Genomic DNA, 22649 nt, shown 5'->3' with positions numbered 1-22649 from the left:
TTACAGCAGATAAATCCTGCAGGACCTGGCTCCTTGAGACCAGTGCCTTATAACTTATACTTTCACGTGTGTACACATTACCTGGGGATCTAAACTGTGAATTCTGATTTCTAGGTGATGGCCAATGCTCCTAGTCTGGGGACCATGCTTTGGCCACCACACAGGAAGCAGACTGACAGATTCTGAAAACCAGTAGCCACCAGCCATGACTGGAACTCAATGCCTTTAGATCTCCTGGCCCCCCTTAAACACAACCTGCCATGTCATCAGCTGCCATTTACTAGTAAAAGATACTGATGCTAAGTCAAGTTCCAGTCTAAATGAATGAAAAGCAAATGCAACCAGAAAAAAATCAAGTGCTAAGCTCCATGTTACAGATGTGTTCAGAGCAGGGGAGATCTTAATGGCCTGGGGAGGCATGGAAATGCCTTTTCCTTGGACCGGGATCCCTGAGATGATCGAAGTGCCAATCAACTACTTGGAAACTGCAGGAGATCAGCACAGGAGTAGAAGAGAAGTACAGAAGGAAAGTAGCTCACAAAGGGTACCTGGGAATTCTGGGGAAAGGAGATCTCATTTGAGGCATATACCTCAACCATTGGTTGAGCGCTGCTGGGGGAGTGTTGACTCCTCACATCTCTATCCTGTCACGCATGTTAGCACAGTGGCTTGTGAAGGTGAGGAAAGCCATAGGCAAAGAAATGCCGATGTGGGCAGGTGAAGTAGCCAGCTTAAGCTGAAGTGATTGAAGTCTGAGGAAATGGATGGGGTCAGGACTGCTGCTGCCTTCTTAAAAGAGCAGCAGGATCTGAGCTGGAATTAACAACTACTTCATCCTCTCAACCCTCCCGCTGCCAAGGCTCCGTTGTCCTTTGGGTGAACCCAGGATTCCATCACTTCTTGAGTTCAAAGCTAAAGGGAAAGTCACTGAGTGGGAGTTTTCTACTTTCCTGGGGCAAATACACTCACCTACTTCCTCACAGATATCTCTGCAAGAAAGTCAAATGCCCCCTTGGAAGAAAGGAGATCAGATCTGTGGGGACCGGGCTGCCATTCTTGGGGTTCAATCCTAAGGGGAGACTGGTTAGGCAGAGGTAACTTCGAGGTATTCCTGCTGTATCATTAGGTTTGTCAAGTTGCCCAGCTCACAGAGGAACTGAGAGCCCTTTGTGGATTTGGTCAGTTGGCCTAAACTACAGTTGATAATTACAAGACATTGTTGAAAATTGTTGCAACATGTAACTTTTGTAACCATTATTTACTACTCTGCGTTTGCAACTATTTGTGGGGACCGTTTGTCCTTTTACCAGGCTCTTTAGTTTCTTGGGAACTCTGAGGTACACAGTATTCATTTACTTGTCGGCAATATGAAGGGAAACAAAATACGGTTCCAAGGTCATCTGAGCACCGGTGACGAGTAACTTTGGAGAGACAAGGTAGAAGACGGGAACTATCTGTTAATCAATGAGGAATTTTCATAATCTAGCCCCAGTCTACCGACCAGCCTCATCTTCTCCTTCATAATTCATTCAGTGCTCCAGGCACTCGAAATTCTTCATGGTTTCCAAGAGACTCAAGGTCTTTCCCCAGCTGCTTGCTATCATCTGGCAAACCAAGCTTATATAACACTCTCCTAGGTTCCCCCATGCAGTTACTTGCTTCCTTCTTGATCCAGTTCAGAATGAAGTAGTAACACACACCAAATTAAATTCAAATCATCTGTTGGTACATCTCCCTTGGCCCACATTCGCTGAGAGCCCCTCTATGGCAAGGACCACATTTTTCTCTTCTCTGTGTCCCCATCATCGGCACTGGGACTTGTACTGAGAAGGAATCAGCAACTCAAACCTGTACCACGGAGGGAGGGAGAATGTGGAATATCAGCACCATTATTTGAAAGCATATTTTGTATATACTCAAAGGTTTTTTTGGTTTTGTTTTCCTTACACTTGGAAGAGGTTTTTTATTGATACTATTTACAATCAGCATGTCATCTTTTCACAATATAAAAAACAATAAAGCATTTTGGGGGGAAATGTCTTCCCCAACTGATGACAACTCTGTAGTGTTCAGCAGCAGCTCGCTGGCACCAATCAAGGCTTAAGAAAACGAATCTCCAACGTTACTGAGTCTTCCAAAGTTTTAACTAAATTCTCCATCTTTGGGGAAAGTGTCGTTTTAAGTCACAGGTTCTTCCTCTTGTAGAGCGGCCCCCAGATCCTTTAGTTTTGATTTGCAAGCTAAAGGAGCAAATCATCCATCCAGCTCCTATTTCCCAGGATGTTTTTCCACAGTCAGGATGAGGACAGTAATGGGGTTGTCAGTTGACTTTGTCATTCTTTCCCTTTTCCTCCTGAAAGTGTTTTTGTGGAAACCCTGCCGGATGTCACAGAAATGCGACCTGGGCAAGATGTGTGTCTCTTCTTTACTTGAAAAGGGTCCAGGACTCTGAGCCCAGAGAGGATGTAATAAACACACCGTGGTGCTTGGCCAGCATATTCCAGTCAGTTAGAAAAACAAGGCAGAAGACACAGGATTTAACACCCACATGGCAGCGGCTGCACTGGCAGGGCATGCCATTTGATTCTTCACAGGTGCGGACTGTTGGTCTCGAGCTAAGGAAAACAACTGGCCATAGCATCCTTCCAAGTGCTCGATCATTTTAAAGAGCACTTTAAAGCATCCCGTCTCTGTTTCCACCACATCGGTCTGCTGCCTTGTGCCTCTGGCATGGGGGAAAAAATCATGGCTATGGAGTGTGTGCTGTATACCAGTGTGTACCTTCCAATGAGGCTGGGTTCCCCATTAGGATTTGACGAGTAAACTAAAATTGGTTCCAGTTTGTTTACTTGAGCCTTAAGTAAATAGGCAGAACACATAAATTCAGTCCAGCTTCTCAAAAGAAATCAAAGCCATTCCTAACGGAGTCTCTTTTCCATGTTGACCCACGTTAGGAAAGAGGTCTATAATAACTGCTGTACCCAACCTAGGGGGTTGAGGCCACTTGCATGGCTGACACAGTCCAATGAGTCAAGAAAATGATGGAAAAAATAAAAGCCTCTAGAATTGAAACATTCTATTTCAGTTCTCCATGGACAAAAAAAAAAAAAAAAAAAAAAGTCAATCTGGCCTGGGTTTAATTTAAACCACTTCATATTTAGTTAATAAGAGCTTTTAAAAAAAAAAAATGCTGCAGAACTATTTTCGCTGTTTTTATAGGTGAGGAGCTGGGGACGACATGCTCTTTATGAAAAGCAGTGTACTTCCAGTGCCCCCAAGAATACACGGCCTATCTTAAATTATAAAATTTTTACAAAATGCGGTTTTATTATTGTTTTTGCTACTCTTATTCCCCTCAGGAATAACCGTCTGCAAAATATAAAGCAGATATACATTTCACTCAGAAAAAAATATCTACATAGACCAGTCATTCTCTAAAAAAGAAAAAAGATACAGTCAATTCTGCTTTGCACCTTTCAGATACATGCAGTCACCTTTGGTAACTCATTCCTTTCCTATCTGTCCTTCTTTGGACTTGTCCCATGGATACACACCCATTCAGCTTCTTTCATTGGAGAAGCAGGGAAGAGGCAAACCATTTCCCTGGTTGCTGTCTTCCCTAATTTCAGTCTGTTAGGCTTAAGCTTCAGTCTATCTCCAAAAAGATGCAGTGAGAAAGACTTGAGCAACATTGAGGAAATAATAAGTTAATTAGATTGCTTGTATTTATTGACTGTTCACCATTTGCCAGACTCTGTTCCATAAAGTATAATTCATTAAATCCACACAAAAACCTATGAGGTGAATAATATTGCTATTCCCATTTTACAGACGAGGAAACTGAGCCAAGAGAGGTGATATAATTTGCTGCTGTTAATATTATTCGTTGAAATGTATCATCAAGAACTTACTATATGCCAGGCACTGTGCTAAAGGCTTTATATGAATTATCTGGGTGTATGTTTGTAGATAGACTCTTTTTAAGTTTAATTCCAGCATAGTTAACATAGAGTGTTATATTAGCTTCAGGTGTATAATATAGTGATTCAATAATTCTATACACTACTCAGTGCTCATCATGATAAGTGTCCTCTTTAATCCCCAAGCATAGTTATGTGCTAGGGGCAGTGCTTCACACTGCTTCTGTCATTCCATCTTTACAGCAACACTATGAGTTAAGTATAGTTACTTCCCCCATTTTATAGATAGGGAAATTGATATAAAGAGTACAAAAAGTAAAGGTATCTGTAAGTCAAAAAAATTATTTAAAGAGTCAGAAACTGATCCAATGAAACTATCTAGGGAGATATACTGTAATCACATGAAATTTGAAGTTTTTGGAAAACAAGCTATTACTTTGGGTTACCTGGGTGGTTCAGTCAGTTAAGTGTCTGCCTTCAGCTCAGGTCATGATCTCGGGGTCCTGGGATCAAGTCCCGCATCAGGCTCCTTGCTCAGTGGGGAGTCTGCTTCTCCCTCTCCCTCTGCCTGCAGCTCCCTTCTGCTCATGCTCTCTCTCTCAAATAAATAAAAAATCTTTAAAAAAATGCTTTACTTTAACTATTGTTATAATGCAGAACTTTATGTACACAGAAAAAAAATTAGTGAAATTGTGAGAAATTATTCACCTAATAGTCATATGTTTTGAGATTTAAAAATCTGTATAGTGCTCCATGTCTGATAAATGCATATTGGGATATACTCTGTGCCTTACATGTTTTTAAGTTTCAATAATCCCAGCTATAGAAATTTCTGAAATAAAGTTCAAAAGTAAAGGTATCTTTCATTTTTGAAATGTGATTAGGTTCCAGGGAATCAGAGAAATACTTGTTTGGTGACTATACATGGACTAACATGGATAGAAACTAAACACCCACCCGCAAGATTTCTCATATTGAGAGGGTTCACTGGGCCTTTTATTTATTTTTACATAGAAAAAAATTATATTTTTTAATTTTATTCTTAAATTTTAATTCCAGTGTAGTTAACATACAGTGTTATATTAGTTTCAAGTGTACAATATAGTGATTCAACAATTCCATATATTACTGGGTGCTCATCAAGATAATGTACTCTTAAACCCCATCACTTATCTCACCCATCCCCCCACCCACCTCCCCTCTGGTAACCATCAGTTTCTTCTCTATAGTTAAGAGTCTGTTTCATGGTTTGTCTCCTTCTTCCTTTCTTCATTGGTTTTGTTTCTTAAATTCATGATATAAGTGAAATCATATAGTATTTGTCTTTCTCTGACTTATTTCACTTAGCATTATACTTTTTAGATCCATCCGTGTTGCTGCAAATCACAAGTTTTCATTCTTTTTTATGGTGGAGTAATATTCTATTATATTTTTATATCCTATTTCTTCTCTATCTACTCATCTATGAATGGGTACTTGGACTGCTTCTATAATATGGTTATTATAATAATGCTGCAATAAACATAGGGGTGCACATATCTTTGAATCTGTATTTTCTTATTCCTTGGGTAAATACCCAGTAGTAGAATTACTGGATCACAGGGTAGTTCTTTATATATTTTGGATACTAACTTTTTATCAAATACGTCATTTGCAAATATCTTCTCCCATTCAGTAGGTTGCGTTTTAGTTTTGTTCATGGTTTCCTTGGCCATGCAGAAGCTTTTTATTTTGATGTAGTCCCAATAGTTTATTTTTGCTTTTATTTCCCTTGCCTCAGGAAACATACCCAGGAAACTGTTGCTACAGCCAATTTCAGAGAAATTACTGCCTGTGCTCTCTTCTAGGATTTTTATGATTTCAGGTCTCATGTTTAGGTCCTTAATACATTTTGAATTTATTTTTGTGTATAGTGTAAGAAAGTGGTCCAGTTTCATTCTTTTCCATGTAGATGTCCAGTTTTCCCAACACCATTTATTGATGAGACTGTCTTTTTCCCATGGCATCTTCTTGCTTCCTTTGTCAAAGATTAATTGACCATATAGGAGCACCTGGGTGGCTCAGTCATTAAGCGTCTGCCTTCGGCTCAGGTCATGATCCCAGGGTCCTGGGATTGAGCCCCACAACGGGCTCCCTGTTCAGCGGAAAGCCTGTTCTACCTCTCCCACTCCTCCTGCTTGTGTTCCCTCTCTCACTGTGTCTCTCTCTGTCAAATAAATAAATAAAATCTTTAAAAGAAAAGATTAATTGACCATATAAATGTAGGTTTCTATCTGGGTTCTGTATTCTATTCTATTGATCTATGATCTACAAAAAATCTATGTTTTGATTACTATAGCTTTGTAGTGTATCTTGAAGCCTGGGATTGGGATACCTCCAGTTTTGTTCTTCTTTTTGAAGATTGCTTTGTCTATTCAGGGTCTTTTGTGGTTCCATACCAATTTTAGGATTATTTGTCCTAGTTCTGTGAAAAATGCTATTGATATTTTGATAGGGATGGCATTAAATCTATAGATTGCTTTGGGTAATATGGTCTTTTTAACAATATTTGTTTTTCTAATCCATGAGTAGGAAATATCTTTCCATGTCTTTGTGTCATCTTCAATTTCTTTCATCAGTGTTTCATAGTTTTCAGACTATAGGTCTTTTACCTCTTTGTTTAAGTTTATTCCCAGGTATTTTATTATTTTTCAAGCAACTGTATATGGGATTGTTTTTGCAATTTCTCTTTCTACAACTTCGTTATTAGTGTACAGAAATGCAACAGATTTCTGCACATTGATTTTGTATCTTACAACATTTATTGAATTCATTTATCAGTTCTAGTATTTTTTTGCTGGAGTCTTTATGGTTTTTTATATATAGTATCATGTTAACTGCAATAGTGAAAGTTTTATTTCTTTTTTACCAAACTGGATGTCTTTTCTTTTCCTTTTTTAAAAAGATTTATTTATTTATTTTGGGGGGGAGGGGCATAAGGAGAGGGAGAGAGAGAATCTCAAGCAGACTCCCCACTGAGCATGGAGCCTGATGCAGGGCTTGATCTCACAACCCCGAGAACATGACCTGAGCTGAAACTAAAAGTCAAATGCTCAACCAACTGAGCCACCCAGGTGCCCCATTTTATTTCTTTTCTTTGTCTGATTGCTGTAGCTATGATGTCCAGTACCATGTTGAATAAAGGCGGTGGGAGTGGAAATTCTTGTCTTGTTCCTGACCTTAGGGGAAAAGCTTTCAGTGTTTCACCATTGAGTATGATGTTTGCTGTGGATTTTTCATACATGGATTTTATTATGTTGAGGTATGTTCCCTCTAAACCTACTTGACTGAAAGTTTTTAACATGAATGGATGTGGTACTTTGTCAAATGTGTTTTCTGCATCTGTTGAAATGATCATATAGTTTTTATTCTTTGTCTTGATGATGTGATGTACCTCTTCGATTGATTTATGAATACTGAACCACCCTTGCATCCCAGGAATAAGTCCCACTGGATGGTGGTGCATTATTTTTTTAATGTACTGTTGGATTCAGTTTGCTAGTATTTTCTTAAGGATTTTACCTATATTCATCAGAGATATTGGCCTGTTGTTCTCTTTTTTATGTAGTGTCTTTCTCTGGGTTTGGTACTAGGGTAATGCAGGCCTCATAAAATGAATTTGGAAGCTTTTCATTGAAAGCCACTGTTACCTTGTTGATTTTCTGTTTGGATGATCTGTTCATTGATGTAAGTGGGGTATTAAAGTCCCCTACTATTATTGTGTTATTATCTATTATTTCCTTCATGTTTGTTAATAGCTGCTTTAGGTATTTGGGTCCTCACGAGTGAATAAATATTTATAATTGTTATATCTTCTTGTTGGAATGTCCATTTATGACTTTACAGTGTCTTTCTTCATCTTTTATTATAATCTTTGTCTTAAGGTCTATTTTTTCTGATATAAGTATTGCTACCCTGGCTTTTTTTAAACCTCCTTTTGCATGATAAATGCTTTTCCATCCCTTCACTTTCAATCTGCTTGTGTCTCTAGTTCTGAAATGAGTCTCTTGTAGGCAGCATTTAGATGAGTCTTGCTTTTTTAATACATCCCATCACCCCATGTCTTTTTTTTTAAAGATTATTTATTTATTTATTTGACAGAGAGATAGAGAACACAAGTAGGCAGAGAGGCAGGCAGAGGGAGAGGGAGTAGCAGGTTTCCCGCTGAGCAAGGAGCCTGACGTGGGGCTCGATCCCAGGACCCTGGGATCATGACCCGAGCTGAAGGCAGCCGTTTAACTGACTGAGCCACCCATGTCTTTTGATTGGAGCATTTAGTTCATTTACACTCAAAGTAATTATTGATAAGTATGTATTTACTGCCATTTTGTTACTTGCTTTATGGTTGTTTTTGTAGTTCTTCTCTGTTCCTTTCTCCTCTTGCTCTCTTCTCTCCTGGTTTGCTGGTTTTCTTTAGTGATATATTCGGGTTCCTTGACCTTTATTTTTTGCACATCTATTACTGGTTTTTGATTTGTGGTTACCATTAGGTTTGTATATAACATCTTCTGCATATAGCAGTGTATATTAACTTGATGGTCGCTTAAGTTTGAACTCATTCTTTACTCCTCTCCTCCTCTCCAATGTTTTAGGTATCTGGTATCATACTGCACATCCTTTTATTTTATGAATCCCTTGACTGATTTTTATAGATATACTTAATTTTACTGCTTTTGTGTTTCCTACTTTTCTTTCTCCTGCTTATGGTCTTTCCATTCCACTCAAAGAGTGCCTTTTAACATTCCCTGTAGGGCTGGTTTAGTGGTCATGAACTCCTTTAACCTTGCTTGTCTGGGAAACTCTTTATCTCTTCTTGAATGATAGCCTTGCTGAATAAAGTATTCTTGGCTGCAGATTTTTCCCATTCAGCACTTTGAATATATCATGCCACTCCCTTCTGGCCTGCAGGGTTTCTGCTGAAATATCCACTGATAGCCTTATGGGGTTTCCCTTGTATGTAACTGTTTTATTTTCTCTTGTTACTTTTAAGATTCTCTCTTTATCACCACTTTTTACCATTTTAATTACTTACTATGTGTCTTGGTCTGGGCCTCCTTGTGTTGATTTTGTCAGGGGCTCTCTGTGCCTCTTGGATCTGGATTCTTTTCCCTAGATTCAGGAAGTTGTCAGCTATTATTTTTTTAAACAAATATTCTGCCCCCTTTTCCCTCTCTTCTCCTTCTGGGATCTTTATAATGTGACTTTTATTATGCCTGATGCTGACACTGAGTTCCCTAAGTCTATTTTCATCCTGTATTATTTTTTTCCTCTCTCCTATTCAGCCTGATGGCTTTCCATTACTCTGTCCTCCAGGTCGCTGATCTGTTCTTCTGCTTCCTCTAGTCTACTATTTATTTCCTCTTGTATTTTTAAAAACTTCAGTTATTGAGTTCTTCATCTGTGATTGGTTCTTTTTTATGCATTCCATCTCTCTGTTAAGCATCTCAGTGAGGTCCTCCACTCTTTTCTTAAGTCCAGTGAGTAGCGTTATGACCATTACTTTAAATTCTTTCTCAGGCATATTGGTTATCTCTGTTCCGTTTGCTCTCTTGCTGTGATTTTGTCCAGTTCTTTCATTTGGGACATATTCCTCTGTCTCCTCATTTTTTCTAACTCTCTGTGTCTGTTTCTATGTGTTAGGAAAGTCACTGACATCTGTTCTTGGAAGTAGTGGCCTTATGAAGAAGGGCTTCTATAGTGTGATGCAGTGCACTGTCCCCTGTTCACCATAACCTGGTGCTTCAGGAGTGTCTCCTGTGTGTGCTTTGTGTGCCCTACTGTTGTGCCTGAGCCACTTCTGCCTTCAGTCCAGTGATCTGCAATGGCTGTCTTTCCCTGTTATGGGCAGGGTTTGGTCCCTGTGTGGTGACTGGGTGAGGCTGGGGCTGCCTTGGGCTTGAGTTGGGTTTGCCAGAGATGTGGTGGCACCAAACTGTTAGGCACTTTGGGGATGGATTCTTAGGAGCTGCTATTGTCTCCCAAGATCTCCATTGCAGTCTTCTCAATGGAGAAAGACAAAAGGACCTGTGCGTTTTTGCCAATGTGAGGGCACATCTAATATAGTAATATTTCCTATTTGTGCAACTGCTTCAACTGAACGTCCCACATAAGTGGGGTGAATCCTGGCATGATGGAAACCATCTGTGTCCCTTACTTGATAGTGCCAAGGAGGGTGCACCTCAAGGACAACAATGCATCAGTTGCCCCAGAAGCATGTTTCTCTGGCCTACGGTCCTTTCTTTTTATTCTCCACCCAGTAGATGTGCTTTGGGTGTCAGCACAAACCTGAAAATGGCTCGTGAGGCACTCTATTCCCTCCTATAGTGACACAGCACCATACAGCTACTAGGTACGGTTTTGTTTAAATTTGGGTGAAAAAGAAAAAGAGATCCCTGAGGTAATTTGCGAGACAGAGAGAATAAGGATCTATAGGGTTTTAGTTTTTGGTTTATATACACCACTCTCCTCTGCTATGTGCAAAGTAGAAGGAAACACCGTGATACTGATCTCAAGCTGCTGAAATCAGTGTGCCCACCCACATGGGCCCTGATATGAAAGACAGGCACATCTGGTCTGGTTCCCTGTAGCCAGGCCTTGAAGTTCTCACACCTGGTCTCATGCAAGCACAGAAGCTGAGGCATAAGGTGATTAATAATTCATGCAATTGATTCCAGGCTAGCTTTACTCCAATGTTTTCCCTGGCCTGATGACTGCATACTCCCAGGAGACTCACCTTTTCCTCTTAAGGATCTAACAATTCAGTTTTCTGGAGGCCAGGCAACAAGGGAGGGATGGAACAGTAGGCTCCAACCAGTCACAGATTGTGCATTTCAAAAGTTGGAGCAAGATTCTCAAAGTTGGATTGGCTTTTCTGCATTTCTAAAATCATTTAAATCCTAGCAATGTCATCATCTGATACTTGAAAACCCTAAATACATCGGAAAATCCTACTTTGGTGCAAAGAGAAAAATTTCTAATTGAAGTCAATTTTTAGACAGGACTGGGTGAGAGAGAATCCTAGGGCCTGAGGTCATAAGGTACCATGGCTGTCTTATCATTAATACCCGAAATATTTCCATGTCGTATATTACCATGTCTCTTTATCTCCATAGACCAAGTTCTCTACACAGAAAATGGTGGGTTTTTTTCGGGACAAAGTTCCTGTTGCTCCCTCTTTACTGCAATTCCCTCCTCCATAAGTGTCCAGGACCCTAACTTCTGCCCTCAGACCCACCTGGCAATGTACTTCAATAACTTCATGTTTCCTGTTAGAACGAGGCTGGGTAGAAATACACATACATATATATCTTCCCTGCTGGTTTTGGTCTTTGGGAATATGATTCCATAAGATTTTTAAGGAGTTGAACAGGCTCACTCAAATGAATCTGTTAAGAGCTGCTTAGATGACTACACTTATTCTTGGGACATCTGAACTTTATTGTTCTTCAAAGCTAAAAGAAAGATTTTCTAATGGTGGTATTTTAGGTGTTAGAAACAAATAAGAGGATCATTATTTCTCAGTAAAGGAGGCTGACTGACATTTATAGGTGATATGGTCAGGCTGGTCTTAAATGAAATAGAATAATGAAATCAAGAATATCAGAGCAGAAGGGAGGTAAACCTGTGCAAGGATGTTCTTGTTGAGAGAGAAAAGAGACTGAGAGAAATGAAATGACTTGCCAAGCTTCAACAGAGGCATTATTTGCCCTCCAACATTATTTCTGCCCTTTTCTCTTGCTATGTAACCAGCTGAATCCAGACTACATGCTCCAGCCTCCCTTGCAGCTAGGTATGGTCATATGCAGCTTGGTTCTATGTAGCCAAGGGGATATGAACAGTAGGTTGTGTTTGACTATCTGGAAGAGTTCTTCTTTCCTTTCACCTTCCTGCTGGTTGAAACACTGACTTGATGGGTAGAGATAAGTAGCCACCTTGGACCACGACACAGAAGTTATGTGTTCTCTGGTGTGCTCAAGGATGGGTCTCTGAAACATAGATTTCTAGACTGACTGCTTCTTAGACTTCTTTAAGTGTGAGAGAAATAAATGACAGTCTTTGTTTAAGCCACTATTGCATTGAATTTTTGTGTTACTCTCAACCATACCTAATCTAAACTGCTAGATCAGTAGTCTGGAAAAGTTTTAATTGATTCACATGGCTTGATGGAGGAAGGCAGCAAGAGTGATGGACAAGACCTGATTCTAAGTCTAAGATAGAAAATGCTTTAAATACTTTACATCAAGGGACCTCACATACTGATCCACCAACAGCTGCATCAGAATTATCTGGCACAGCAGGGCACCTGGGTGGCTCAGTCGGTTAAGCATCTGCCTTAGGCTCAGGTCATGATCCCAAGGTCCTAGGATCGAGCCCCACATCGGGCTCCCTGCTCCACAGGAAGCCTGCTTCTCCCTCCCCCACTCCCCCTGCTTGTGTTCCCTCTCTCGCTGTGTCTCTCTTTCTCTGTCAAATAAATAAATAAATAAATAAATAAATAAATAAATAAATAAATATCTAAAAAAAAAGAATTACCTGGCACAGGGTCCTACAAATCCAGATTCCTGGAGATTCTGATTTAATAGATTTTCTATGAGTCTCATGAACTTATATTATTTAAAAATCTCCCCATGTAATCCTGACATCTAGGTACATTTGGAAGGCATTTGATCTAGAATTGTTCTTTGCTGGGGAGGTGAGTCAGAACCACCAGAAAAAATTTTTCTCCCTCAAACATAGATGCCTTCATGGACACATGAAAATGAGAGACTGGGGGGAGAGTGAGGTGCAAATATTTTGATACTCTGAATTCTGAAATAAGTTATTCCTTAGGCTCTTTGGATCCCCTCTCCTTCTCCCTGCACCCAACCAGAGCCATGCAAAAGTTACCCTAACAGGCCACTCTCTATCAGGTTAGCTTTAGTTCAGGTAAACTTCAATGATATAATTGTATGTGGCCGGTGTTTTGATGGTTTTTTTTTTTTTTTAACAGATTACATTTTCTGTGGGAAGTTTATTCACTTCCAGTGTGCATTATAACACATTAATGAATCATAAGTGTATTTGGGATTAAAAGAACTATTATTAACGTGCAGGAAGAGTTCACTTTTTCAAGATTCCAGGGCCTCACACATCAGAGGTTGAATTTTTGGTACCTACAAAATGCAAGGTCAGCAGATTCAGTCAAACAGCTGTCAGCTGAAGTTGTTCTAAAAGCACTTGGGCACACCAGCAGGTTCTCCTGGCAGTAAAGGTGACAGGCATGGCAAAGTGTTGCCAGAAGGCAGATCGTGGCCGGTGTGAGACATTCTCAACAGCAGTGGATAGAATGGGATTATATTAAGCAGCATGCCCACACCAAAGTAATCCTTTTACAAGATCCCCCCCCTCGTGTTGACAGTTACAGACTGCTTGGCAGCTCTGGTCTCCCACCTTCTTCTGGGAAGCTAGAGAAACACCTTCCACCAGAAGGACGCCTCCCAGTCACCAGGCCATTGGCAAATCTCAGCAGAAATAAAATAAAACAGAACCAAAGATCATTCTAAGACAAATTTGAAGAGTGCCAAGGATAGCAAAGATCTAACTCCAGCTGGGTCACCAACTAACCCAGTCAGAGTCTGGGTAAGCCACTCAACTTTTCTAGTTTTTAGAATCAAGGGGTTGAACTTGATGAACTGTGAACTCCCTTTTAAGAGTTGTACAATTTTATATTTGTCTTATAGGAAACTGCATTATACGTAAGTGGGTGAAAGTAAAAGCTTCCTTTTATCAATTATATATTTGCTTTTATTTTGAAAAGATAAAAATCCTAAATCCCAATGTAAAATCATCAGACACATGCACGCATGCATACCCTTTAGAACCCAAATTTCTGGAAATGGTTTCTTGGTTGCCTAATCCCCACAAACTGATGGCATTCTGCTGTTCCTGCCAAAAGATTCTATTATGCAAATATTTAGCTACACCTTTTAAGCATGCATGAACATTTATTTCACTCTTCCAAGTAACATCATCCAGAGGGCTCAAATGATACTGAATCCAGGTATTTATTGACAGGATAGCTATGATCTTATTAATAGGTATGTCTAAGACCTAACCCTATGCTTCCTGATGGTTTCCTTAAGCAAAACTGCAACCAGAAATGAAACACAACGCTTTTATTGGTTATTGTTATTACAAAGTGGTCTTGAAACTGTCATAGTGCTCCCTCCATTTTAATCCTTCCCCTTCCTCAGGTGACACTTGGCCAGCAATGAGATCCTTACTTCCTGAACCTTCCACCTAGCCCTGCTATAATGTGCTCTTGATCCAAAGGCCACTGTCCATGCAAAAGTTTTTAAAAGAGAAAATGGGAACTCTCAGAAGTTCCAGGACAAATTTGGAGGTCAGAGAGCCCCAATGGATGAAGCACCAAAGGAATTTAGGGAAATGGAGAGAAAAAAGCCAAACTTACTTCATCCACATGCCCCACAGCTCCATAGATTCTTGCCATTTGTCCGATGAGGTAGGGGAATCTCTCACCAATCTCTTTCAGCATTGGAAGAAAACTGTTCAAAGCCACAGGTTCATAGCCTGCTATCTCTGTGAGGATGTTTAGGATGACATCATTATGGGTTGAGTCTTTCAAATGCCCGATTAGGAAAGGAATACACTTCTGAGCCACCTACAAAAAGAAAAGAGAGGAGAAGAGAAGAAAGAGAAACAAGGAGGAAAATTAATTAAATCAGAATCAATCTAATATTTTTTGCATGAAATCTAAAGTCAACACATTCTGAGATTATTGCCCTTGCTGGAACTCAAGCATATCCCCCAAGTCTGGAATTTAAAATTTATAATAAAGTTTCAGAGGATTCAGTTTCTTTTCATCTGTGCTCTGCTATTGAAGGGTAAAGTTTACAAAAATTTTTAGATACCGCTAATCATAAATCAAGTTTTGATGTGTTATGTCCTCACCAGGAATATTACGTTTCCTCTAACCCACCCTGAGAGCTGTAATCTAAAGGGCAATATGATATAAGTATGTCAAAGATCCTTGATGACTTTAATGAAAGCCTTCAAGTTGGAGAAGTGTGCCTTGGAAATATTTAATAATAAAAATAAGAAAGCAAGAAAGAGCTTTTACATTTTCTTCAATTTTCCATTTTGATCACAAAAATGTACTAAGATAAAAAAGATTACCAATGTAAAATAATTTCTACCATATTCCTGATACCCTAATGTTGCTTTCTTGACTTGGAATGCTTTTGTGAATACAAAGATACAATAATTCATATTAGAGAAAATGTGACCTTTTGTAGAATAAAGTCACTGTTAATATTAATACATAGACACGTTGCACACTGACAAGTTAATGAATTGTTTTGTCTGCTAAAATAAAATAATTAGAAAGGATGACCCATGGAAAACTGAACAATAAAGTAAAAACAATTTGCCCATCCATAGTTCTACTCTGCTGATTTCTTTTTTGATGTTGGTTTGCTCTTTTGGTTTGTTACTTTTTTTGGTAAGGTCGACCTGAAATGTAGCTTCCAGTATTAAAAGAGAATCTGATACTCAGCTCAACCTGCTAAATTTATAATCCACCCCCTGCCAAAAACCTACTTCTCCCACTTCCCTTTCTAGCCTTAAGTATCCCTTTTCTCCATAAATGGCACCATTATCTGCCTGGCTACTCAAGCCAGAAATCTGGGAGTCACTCTTGACTGCTGTCTCTCCCTTTTCAGCAGCCTCATCCAAGCAACCACCAAGTTTTATTGATTCCACCTCTCAAGTATCCCACAGATCTCTCCACTTCCCTTCATTTTCATTCATTTTTTCGAGAACTCATTCATTCACAAATATTTATCGAGTCCTCCCTATTTGCAAGGGAGTGTTCTGGTGCCAATGTTACAGCTGCTAATAAATCTGACAGGTTCCTGCCTTTGTGGAATACTTCACTGTCTAGTAAAGGAGACATTTGGTAAAACAAATAATTACAAAGGAAATGTATAATCATAAATTCTAATAAATGCCATACCGGGGAAATACAAGGTACTGTGAGAGACTGTCCTGGGGCCCTAGTTTAGGCTGGGGTCAGGGAAGTACTCTCTCAGCAGGCACATCTAAGCTGAGACCACTGATCCCATCATCCCAAACTTGCATTATGCCAACAGCTTTCTAATTATTCTCTCTGCCTTCAATCTCGTCCATTCAGTTCCTTTTCTGCTTTGTGGCCACGATGGTGACCCTTCCTCTGCTTAACATACTTCACTAATTTGCCATTGCTCTCCAGATAGAGGTTTAACATACCTTTTCTGAATGGACTCCTATCCATCTTTCCTTTTTTTTTTTTTATTCTTATGTTAATCCCCATACATTACATCATTAGTTTTAGATGAAGTGTTCCATGATTCATTGTTTGTGCATAACACCCAGTGCTCCATGCAGAATGTACCCTCTTCAATACCCACCACCAGGCTAACCCATCCTCCCACCCCCCTCCCCTCTAGAACCCTGTTTGTTTTTCAGAGTCCATCGTCTCTCATGGTTCATCCTATCCATCTTTCTAGACTTATCTTACTTATCCTACCCTCCCCATCCAGATTCTATCACATATCATATTCAACCTTGTTGATTTTTAAAAAAAAAAATTGTGGACCTGCTAAGTTTTCTCTTGCATCTAGTATTTTACTCATGTGATCCACTCTGCCTACAATTCTTACTGCCCCTATTTTGCTGGACACTCCTCATTCTTGAGGCCTCAGATTAGCTGCTGTTTCCTTTAAAAACCTTCCTCTACTCCCTTCTCTCCCCACTCAGTCCAATGTCCTGGCTGAGGCCCCTATCATACCCTAAATGTCTCCCAGCAAACCCTTCTCATGCTTTCTTCATATTGCTGGTCTAGATGTCTGTTTTGCAGGCTGGATTAAAAACTCTACAAGGTCAAGACTCAATTCTAATTTGTACTCCATTGTATACCCAAAGCCTAGCACAGAGCCTGGCCAGAAGATGAGTCAATAAATATTTAAGGAACAAATCAAAGGAAGACAAGTCTAGATGATTTTACAGGGTAGCATTTGAATAACCTCTACACTCCTCCCCATAGTGTTGAATAGTTGTACATAATGTTTAAACGTACATATTGTCACATGTCATATACAAGATAATAGGGACATAAAAAAGACATTTTGAGATGACTAAAATTATCCTACATATAAATTTAAACTTGATATTCATATCCAGTACTTGTGAAGGAAGGGCCATGGCTAGTTTCCGATATAGGGCACATATGAATGAACAGTTCCATAAATGCTTCCTGTGCATTTGGGAGTGGTTGTATGTCCTTCAGGAGAAACCACAAGAGATCCCTGGCACATAAAGCAGAAGTGTCAGCCAGCTGCTCTGGGTCAGGGCAGCATACCTAACCTGGTCTTTTAGGAATGGAAAATGCTTACACATTTCCTGCCCCATTCTATAAAATTCCATTTCCTAGTCCTTACTCTTCATGTCCTATTCCTGGAACATGAAGGTCTCTATGACATGTGCTTCCAGTCATGCCAATTTTATTTAAACTCCAGCCATACATCCCAAGCCATGCAAAAGAATATTGTATCCATGTCCCATAAAGGAAAAGACAAAAGAAAAAAAACAAGCAAGCAAGCAAGCTAGCTGGCGCAAGGCGAATATATATGCTTAGGCAGAGTTGAATCCATAGAAGCAAAGAGAAGCCTTGAATAGTATAAACAAAGTAATTTTCCCAATTAAACAAAAGTTGATTATTTTGCAATTTCCTGATAGCCCAAAGCTTATTATGATGGGGCAGAAAGGATAGATATTTCTTGAAGTTTATCACACACATGAAAGGCAAGTGGTGCTTTGCACTTTAGATAAATTATTCTTGGATAAGAAGGAATTTTATTTGCTAAACACAGGACATTTCCTTAGGCTGCTCTCTTTCATGTTGCTTCATTGGGAGCTGCTTCATCTCTCAGAGGAAGCCGTGTCATCACTGAGAGCAAAGTAGCCACTAAGACAGCACCCATGGCGGGCGGAGAGCAAGCCGACATGGCCTTTATTCAGGTCATAAGCCTCGTGGCACAGACCTCTGGAAGAGCTTCCCAACTGGCCTCCTGGCCTCAAGTCTCTCTTCCTCTATTCTGCTGTCATTGTCCTAAAGCCCCATTATAATCACGTCAAGACTTCAAAGATTTCTCATGGCCTCTGGCTGGAATCCCAATGCCATGGCATTCACTGACGGCCATATCTGCTGCCTCTTCCACCATGAACTCTGACCCAGAGACATGCCACCAATCACCCACAGTTGGCTTGAACACAGAGAGAACTCTGATGCTTTCAGAGCCCATCTCAAATGGCTCTACTGCTGGGAGGCCTTCCCCATAGCCCACTCTAACACATGCAGGACCAGGAGCTAGAGGACAAATAAAGGTCGCCACACCACACACTAAAATACTCAGCAACTATGCCTCTGCCTGACACATACACCTTTATAACAATCTAGGAGGCCTGCTTTGAATTTGGAATTTTGGGCCTGTATAGAGGGAACAGAGAGAAATGACCCCTAGACCCCATTTCTTGCCCCTCTTTTCTCTTTCTGCCCCTGGCTTTGCCCTGCAAGGAGTCGCTCATGCATGTATGTGAATAGCCCAGCCCACATATGCAAGCTCATCTGGGATACCCTTCAGGCCTGTGGGGTCACACTGTCAGCATGGCCTGTCCTTGGGAGAACAGATCCAGGGACCAGGCCTGTTGAAGCCCTGGGAGCAGGAAGGAGATACACAGGAAAAGATTCCAAGGTTCCAGTTACCTGGACTACATTTAGTAGGTGAAGGAATGCATGGAAACTGGGGGAACACGGAGATGGGGGCCAGACCAGGATCCTCTAAAGTAAATAGCCCAGGGAAGGCACCTATCTCTGGCTTCTCCACTCCTTCCAGAGCAGAATTAATCACTGCCTTTTTTGTGCTCCCAAAGCATTATGCTGACAGGCTTAGCATCTTGTCATTGACCTGAAGTTTTGTCGATGCATCTCATCACCCCAGGCCATGGGGACCTTGAGGGTAGGGCCTCTGAACACATAGAACCATAACTTAATTGGCAGCAAATGACATTTCAATTCTTATGCATAGAATAAAAGTTAGAGCTATTGTGTATGTGCACATGTGTGTACATGTGTGGTTATGTACTCCCTCTTAAATTAGTCCTCAGGCTCAATTTCTCTTCTAATTAATTTGGCCAGCATTAACAATCTATTAATCTCCAAAATTCTGTAATAACTGTCACTCTTCATTTGCTAATTACTCCTACCATACTGACAAAATATATATTCTTTTTTAAAAAATTTTTTTATTTATTCATTCGAGACACAGAGATAGAGAGAGAATATGAGCAGGGGGAGAAGCAGAGGAAGGGGGAGAAGCAGGCCCCCAGCTGAGCAGGGAGCCCAATGCGGGGCTCAATCCCAGGACCCTGGGATCATGACCTGAGCCGAAGGCAGACGCTTAACCATCTGAGCCACCCAGGTGCCCCCAAAATATATATTCTTAAAGCCATGCATCTGCTCCAGAGACCATTGTAGAACAGTCTATATATTCCACCACTCCATCTTCTTAATGTTCTGCAAATGGCTTCTTATTTTAAATAAATACCAAAAGTGACCTCTGAGTATTGTCAGCCAGATGATGCTGGGTTAGGTGCTGTAGGATTAGGTATGTGAATAGGAATGGTCTAAGCTGTTGAGAGAAAATCCAAGAAAATGACTCTCTCCTCTAGGGACCAGACCACAAAAGCAGTTCCTCTGGGTTTGGACATTAACCAACAGAGGGCTGACACTGCTATTTTCTGCCACTCATTCCTGTATGGTTGGGGCTAGAGGCCCAAGTCCTGGGGATAATAACAGATGGGCTCTTATGAATTACTAAATTCTGTTTCTTTTGTTGGCTAGATTACAGCATGGTTTATGGCAGCCAAGAATACAGACTTAGCCCCAAAAGGCCACTTGGAAAATTGACCACCCAGCCTTTTCCTATAAATGGACCCTGAGGATTCTCTGGAGGTTCCAGCCTGAATCACTAGCCAGGAACTGCCTCCCTCCAGCTAGGAAGGATGGTTTCCTGAGAGAGGGATACCCAGAGGGCAGTGATGGAGGAAGGGGACCCACCTGCCTGGTCAGCCACAACATCCACCCCCACCCCTGCCCTGCTTCCTTTTTGCCCACTGTCTAATTAAGGAACGTGAGAGAGAGAAGGTGAATCCAGCATTTCTCTGGCTCACGGCCTGCACACCTCAGTAATCAAGTGTGAGCTCACAAAGAGCTGCGTGATAAGCCATAGGAGGCAGGTGCGGGCCTGCTTTAACATGATGGGGAGTGCTGATGGAAAACAAAGGTTTGGGTTGTTCCCCTACTATAACTTCTTCCCCCACTAGGGCCCTGGCACAGGTAGGGTCCATTCACATCACCATGGCTGTTTCTTAAACCCTTGCTTCTTCATTCTGGGATCCACACTCAGCACCCACAATTCTTTCACTCTCTCCTCCTCATTCAGTCCTCCCCATTCCTACTTCTCCTATCTAGCTCACCTTTCTGACTGCCATTGTCTATTGTGCCCTTTGGAACCCCCATCTGCTTCACAAGCCACAGCCTTACAGCCTCAATTTTTCAGGGCATTGAGGCCAAAAGTCTCAATGGCTAGAATTAGACTGGGTTTGTGATGTAGCCCAGCCTTATCTGTATGACTTTAGGAAAGTTACCTAACCAGTGACATCCCAGATTTTCTGTAAGTGGCAGTCTTAGGGAGGGCAATGTGACTGTAATGACCAGTGGGAGACACAGACATTGCCCGTATGAAAATTGGAGGGGCTGGTAAAGACGAAGAGGGTGTGAAAAGCCACTTCACTGTCACTCCTTTGTACCACCACAGTTGTTACCCCTCCAAACTTTGACTGTTCTGTTTACCAAAGGAAAGATTGTTGTGGAGAATAAGTGAGATAATGTTGTAAAACACCTACACAGTGTCCGGAACTTGACATTAGTTCAACCACTATTAGTGCCCCTTGTTTACCCTCCTCTGCTTCCTATAACCAGCTGGGAACACTATAGGAGTAACTTGGAGAGGTTCCAGACCACCACATTGAAGTGAACAGCACAATAAAGAGTTTCAAATGACTTTTTTGGTTTCCCAGTGCATATAAAAGTTATGTTTATACTCTACTGTAGTCTATTAAGTGTGCAATAGCATTATGTCTAAAAAATGTATATGCCTTAGCTAAAATACATTATTGTTAAAAAATGCTAACCATCATCTGAGCTTTCAATGAGTTCTAATCTTTTTGCTGGCAGAGGGTCTTGTCTTTATGTTGATGGCTACTGACTGATCAGGATGATGGCTGCTGAAGGTTGGGGTCCTGTGGCAATATCTTAAAATAAGACAGCAATGAAATCTGCCACATTGATGGACTCTTCCTTTCACAAATGATTTCTCTGTAGCAGGCAATACTATTTGATAGCATTTTACCCACAGTAGAACTGCTTTCAAAATTGGAGTCAATCCTCTCCAACCCTGCTGCTGCTTTATCAACTAAGTTTATGTAAGATTCTAAATCCTTTGTTATCATTTCAACGATCTCCACAACGTCTTCACTGGGAGTAGATTCCAGCTCAAGAAACCACTTTTTTCACCCCTCCAAAAGAAGCAAGTCTTCATACCTTAAAATTTTATCATGAAGTTGTAGCAATTCAGTCCCAACTTCAGGTTCCACTTTTAATTCTAGTTCTCATGCTATTTCTGCCGTATCTGCAGTTACTTCCTCCAGTGAAGTTGTGGTCCCCTCAAAGTCATCCACAAAGATTGGAATCAACTTCTTCCAAACTCGTTCATGTTGATATTTTGACCTCTCCCCATGAACCATGAATGTTCTTACTGATGTCTAGAATGGTAACTCCTTTCCAGAAGATCTTCAGTTTACTTTGCCCAGAGCCATCAGAGGAATCACTATCTCTGGCAGCTACAGTCTTATGAAATGTATTTCTTAAGTAATACTTCAAAGTTCAAATCACTCATTGATCCATTGGCTGCAGGATGGATGTTGTGTTAGCAGGCATGAAAACATTAATTTCACTGTACATGTCCATCAGAGCTCTTGGGTGACCAGGTGAATTGTCAATGAGCAGTCATATTTTGAAAGGAATCTCTCTCTCTCTCCTGCTCTCTCTCACTTTTTCTGAGCTGTAAGTCTCAACAGTGGGCTTAAAATATTTAGTAAACCATGTTGTGAACAGATGTGCTGTCAACAAGGCTTTGTTGTTCCATTTCTAGAACACAGGCAGAGTGGATTCAGCATAATTCCTAAGGGCTCTAGGATTTTCAAAATGGTCAGTGAGCATTGGCTTTAACTTAAAGTCACCGGTTGCATCAACCCCTAACAAAAAAGAAGCCTGTCCTTTGAAGTTTTAAAGCCAAGCATTGATTTCTCTTCTCTAGCAATGAAATTTCTAGATGGCATCTTCTTCTAAGAGAAGGCTGTTTTATTAACACTGAAAATCTGTTGTTTAGTGTAGTCACCTTCATGAATTTTCTTAGCATGATCTTCTGCATAACTTGCTACAGCTTCAACATCAAACTTTTCTTCTGCAGCTCCTCACCTCTTTCATCTTTTGAAGAACTGAAGAGAGTTTAGAGCTTTGATCTGGATTAGGCT

General features: G+C 40.6%; 1 protein-coding gene across 1 annotated transcript in view; it reads right to left on the bottom strand.

Moving 5' to 3' along the window:
• The window catches only part of VEPH1 (ventricular zone expressed PH domain containing 1), a 224363-nt gene that overhangs the window by 136930 nt on the left and 64784 nt on the right, over window positions 1–22649 (bottom strand). The window contains exon 6 of the mRNA XM_045903484.3: window positions 14410–14619. Within this exon, the coding sequence (XP_045759440.2) occupies window positions 14410–14619 (210 nt within the window). The remainder of the gene's footprint in view (window positions 1–14409; window positions 14620–22649) is intronic.

The sequence above is a fragment of the Mirounga angustirostris genome, unplaced genomic scaffold, assembly GCF_029215605.1.
Source record: "Mirounga angustirostris isolate CCGP_5_RB_7025 unplaced genomic scaffold, mMirAng1.0.hap1 SCAF_1, whole genome shotgun sequence".
Taxonomy (NCBI): domain Eukaryota; kingdom Metazoa; phylum Chordata; class Mammalia; order Carnivora; family Phocidae; genus Mirounga; species Mirounga angustirostris.
Note: the sequence above shows the minus strand (reverse complement) of the source record. Positions and strands in the feature narration are given on the sequence as shown.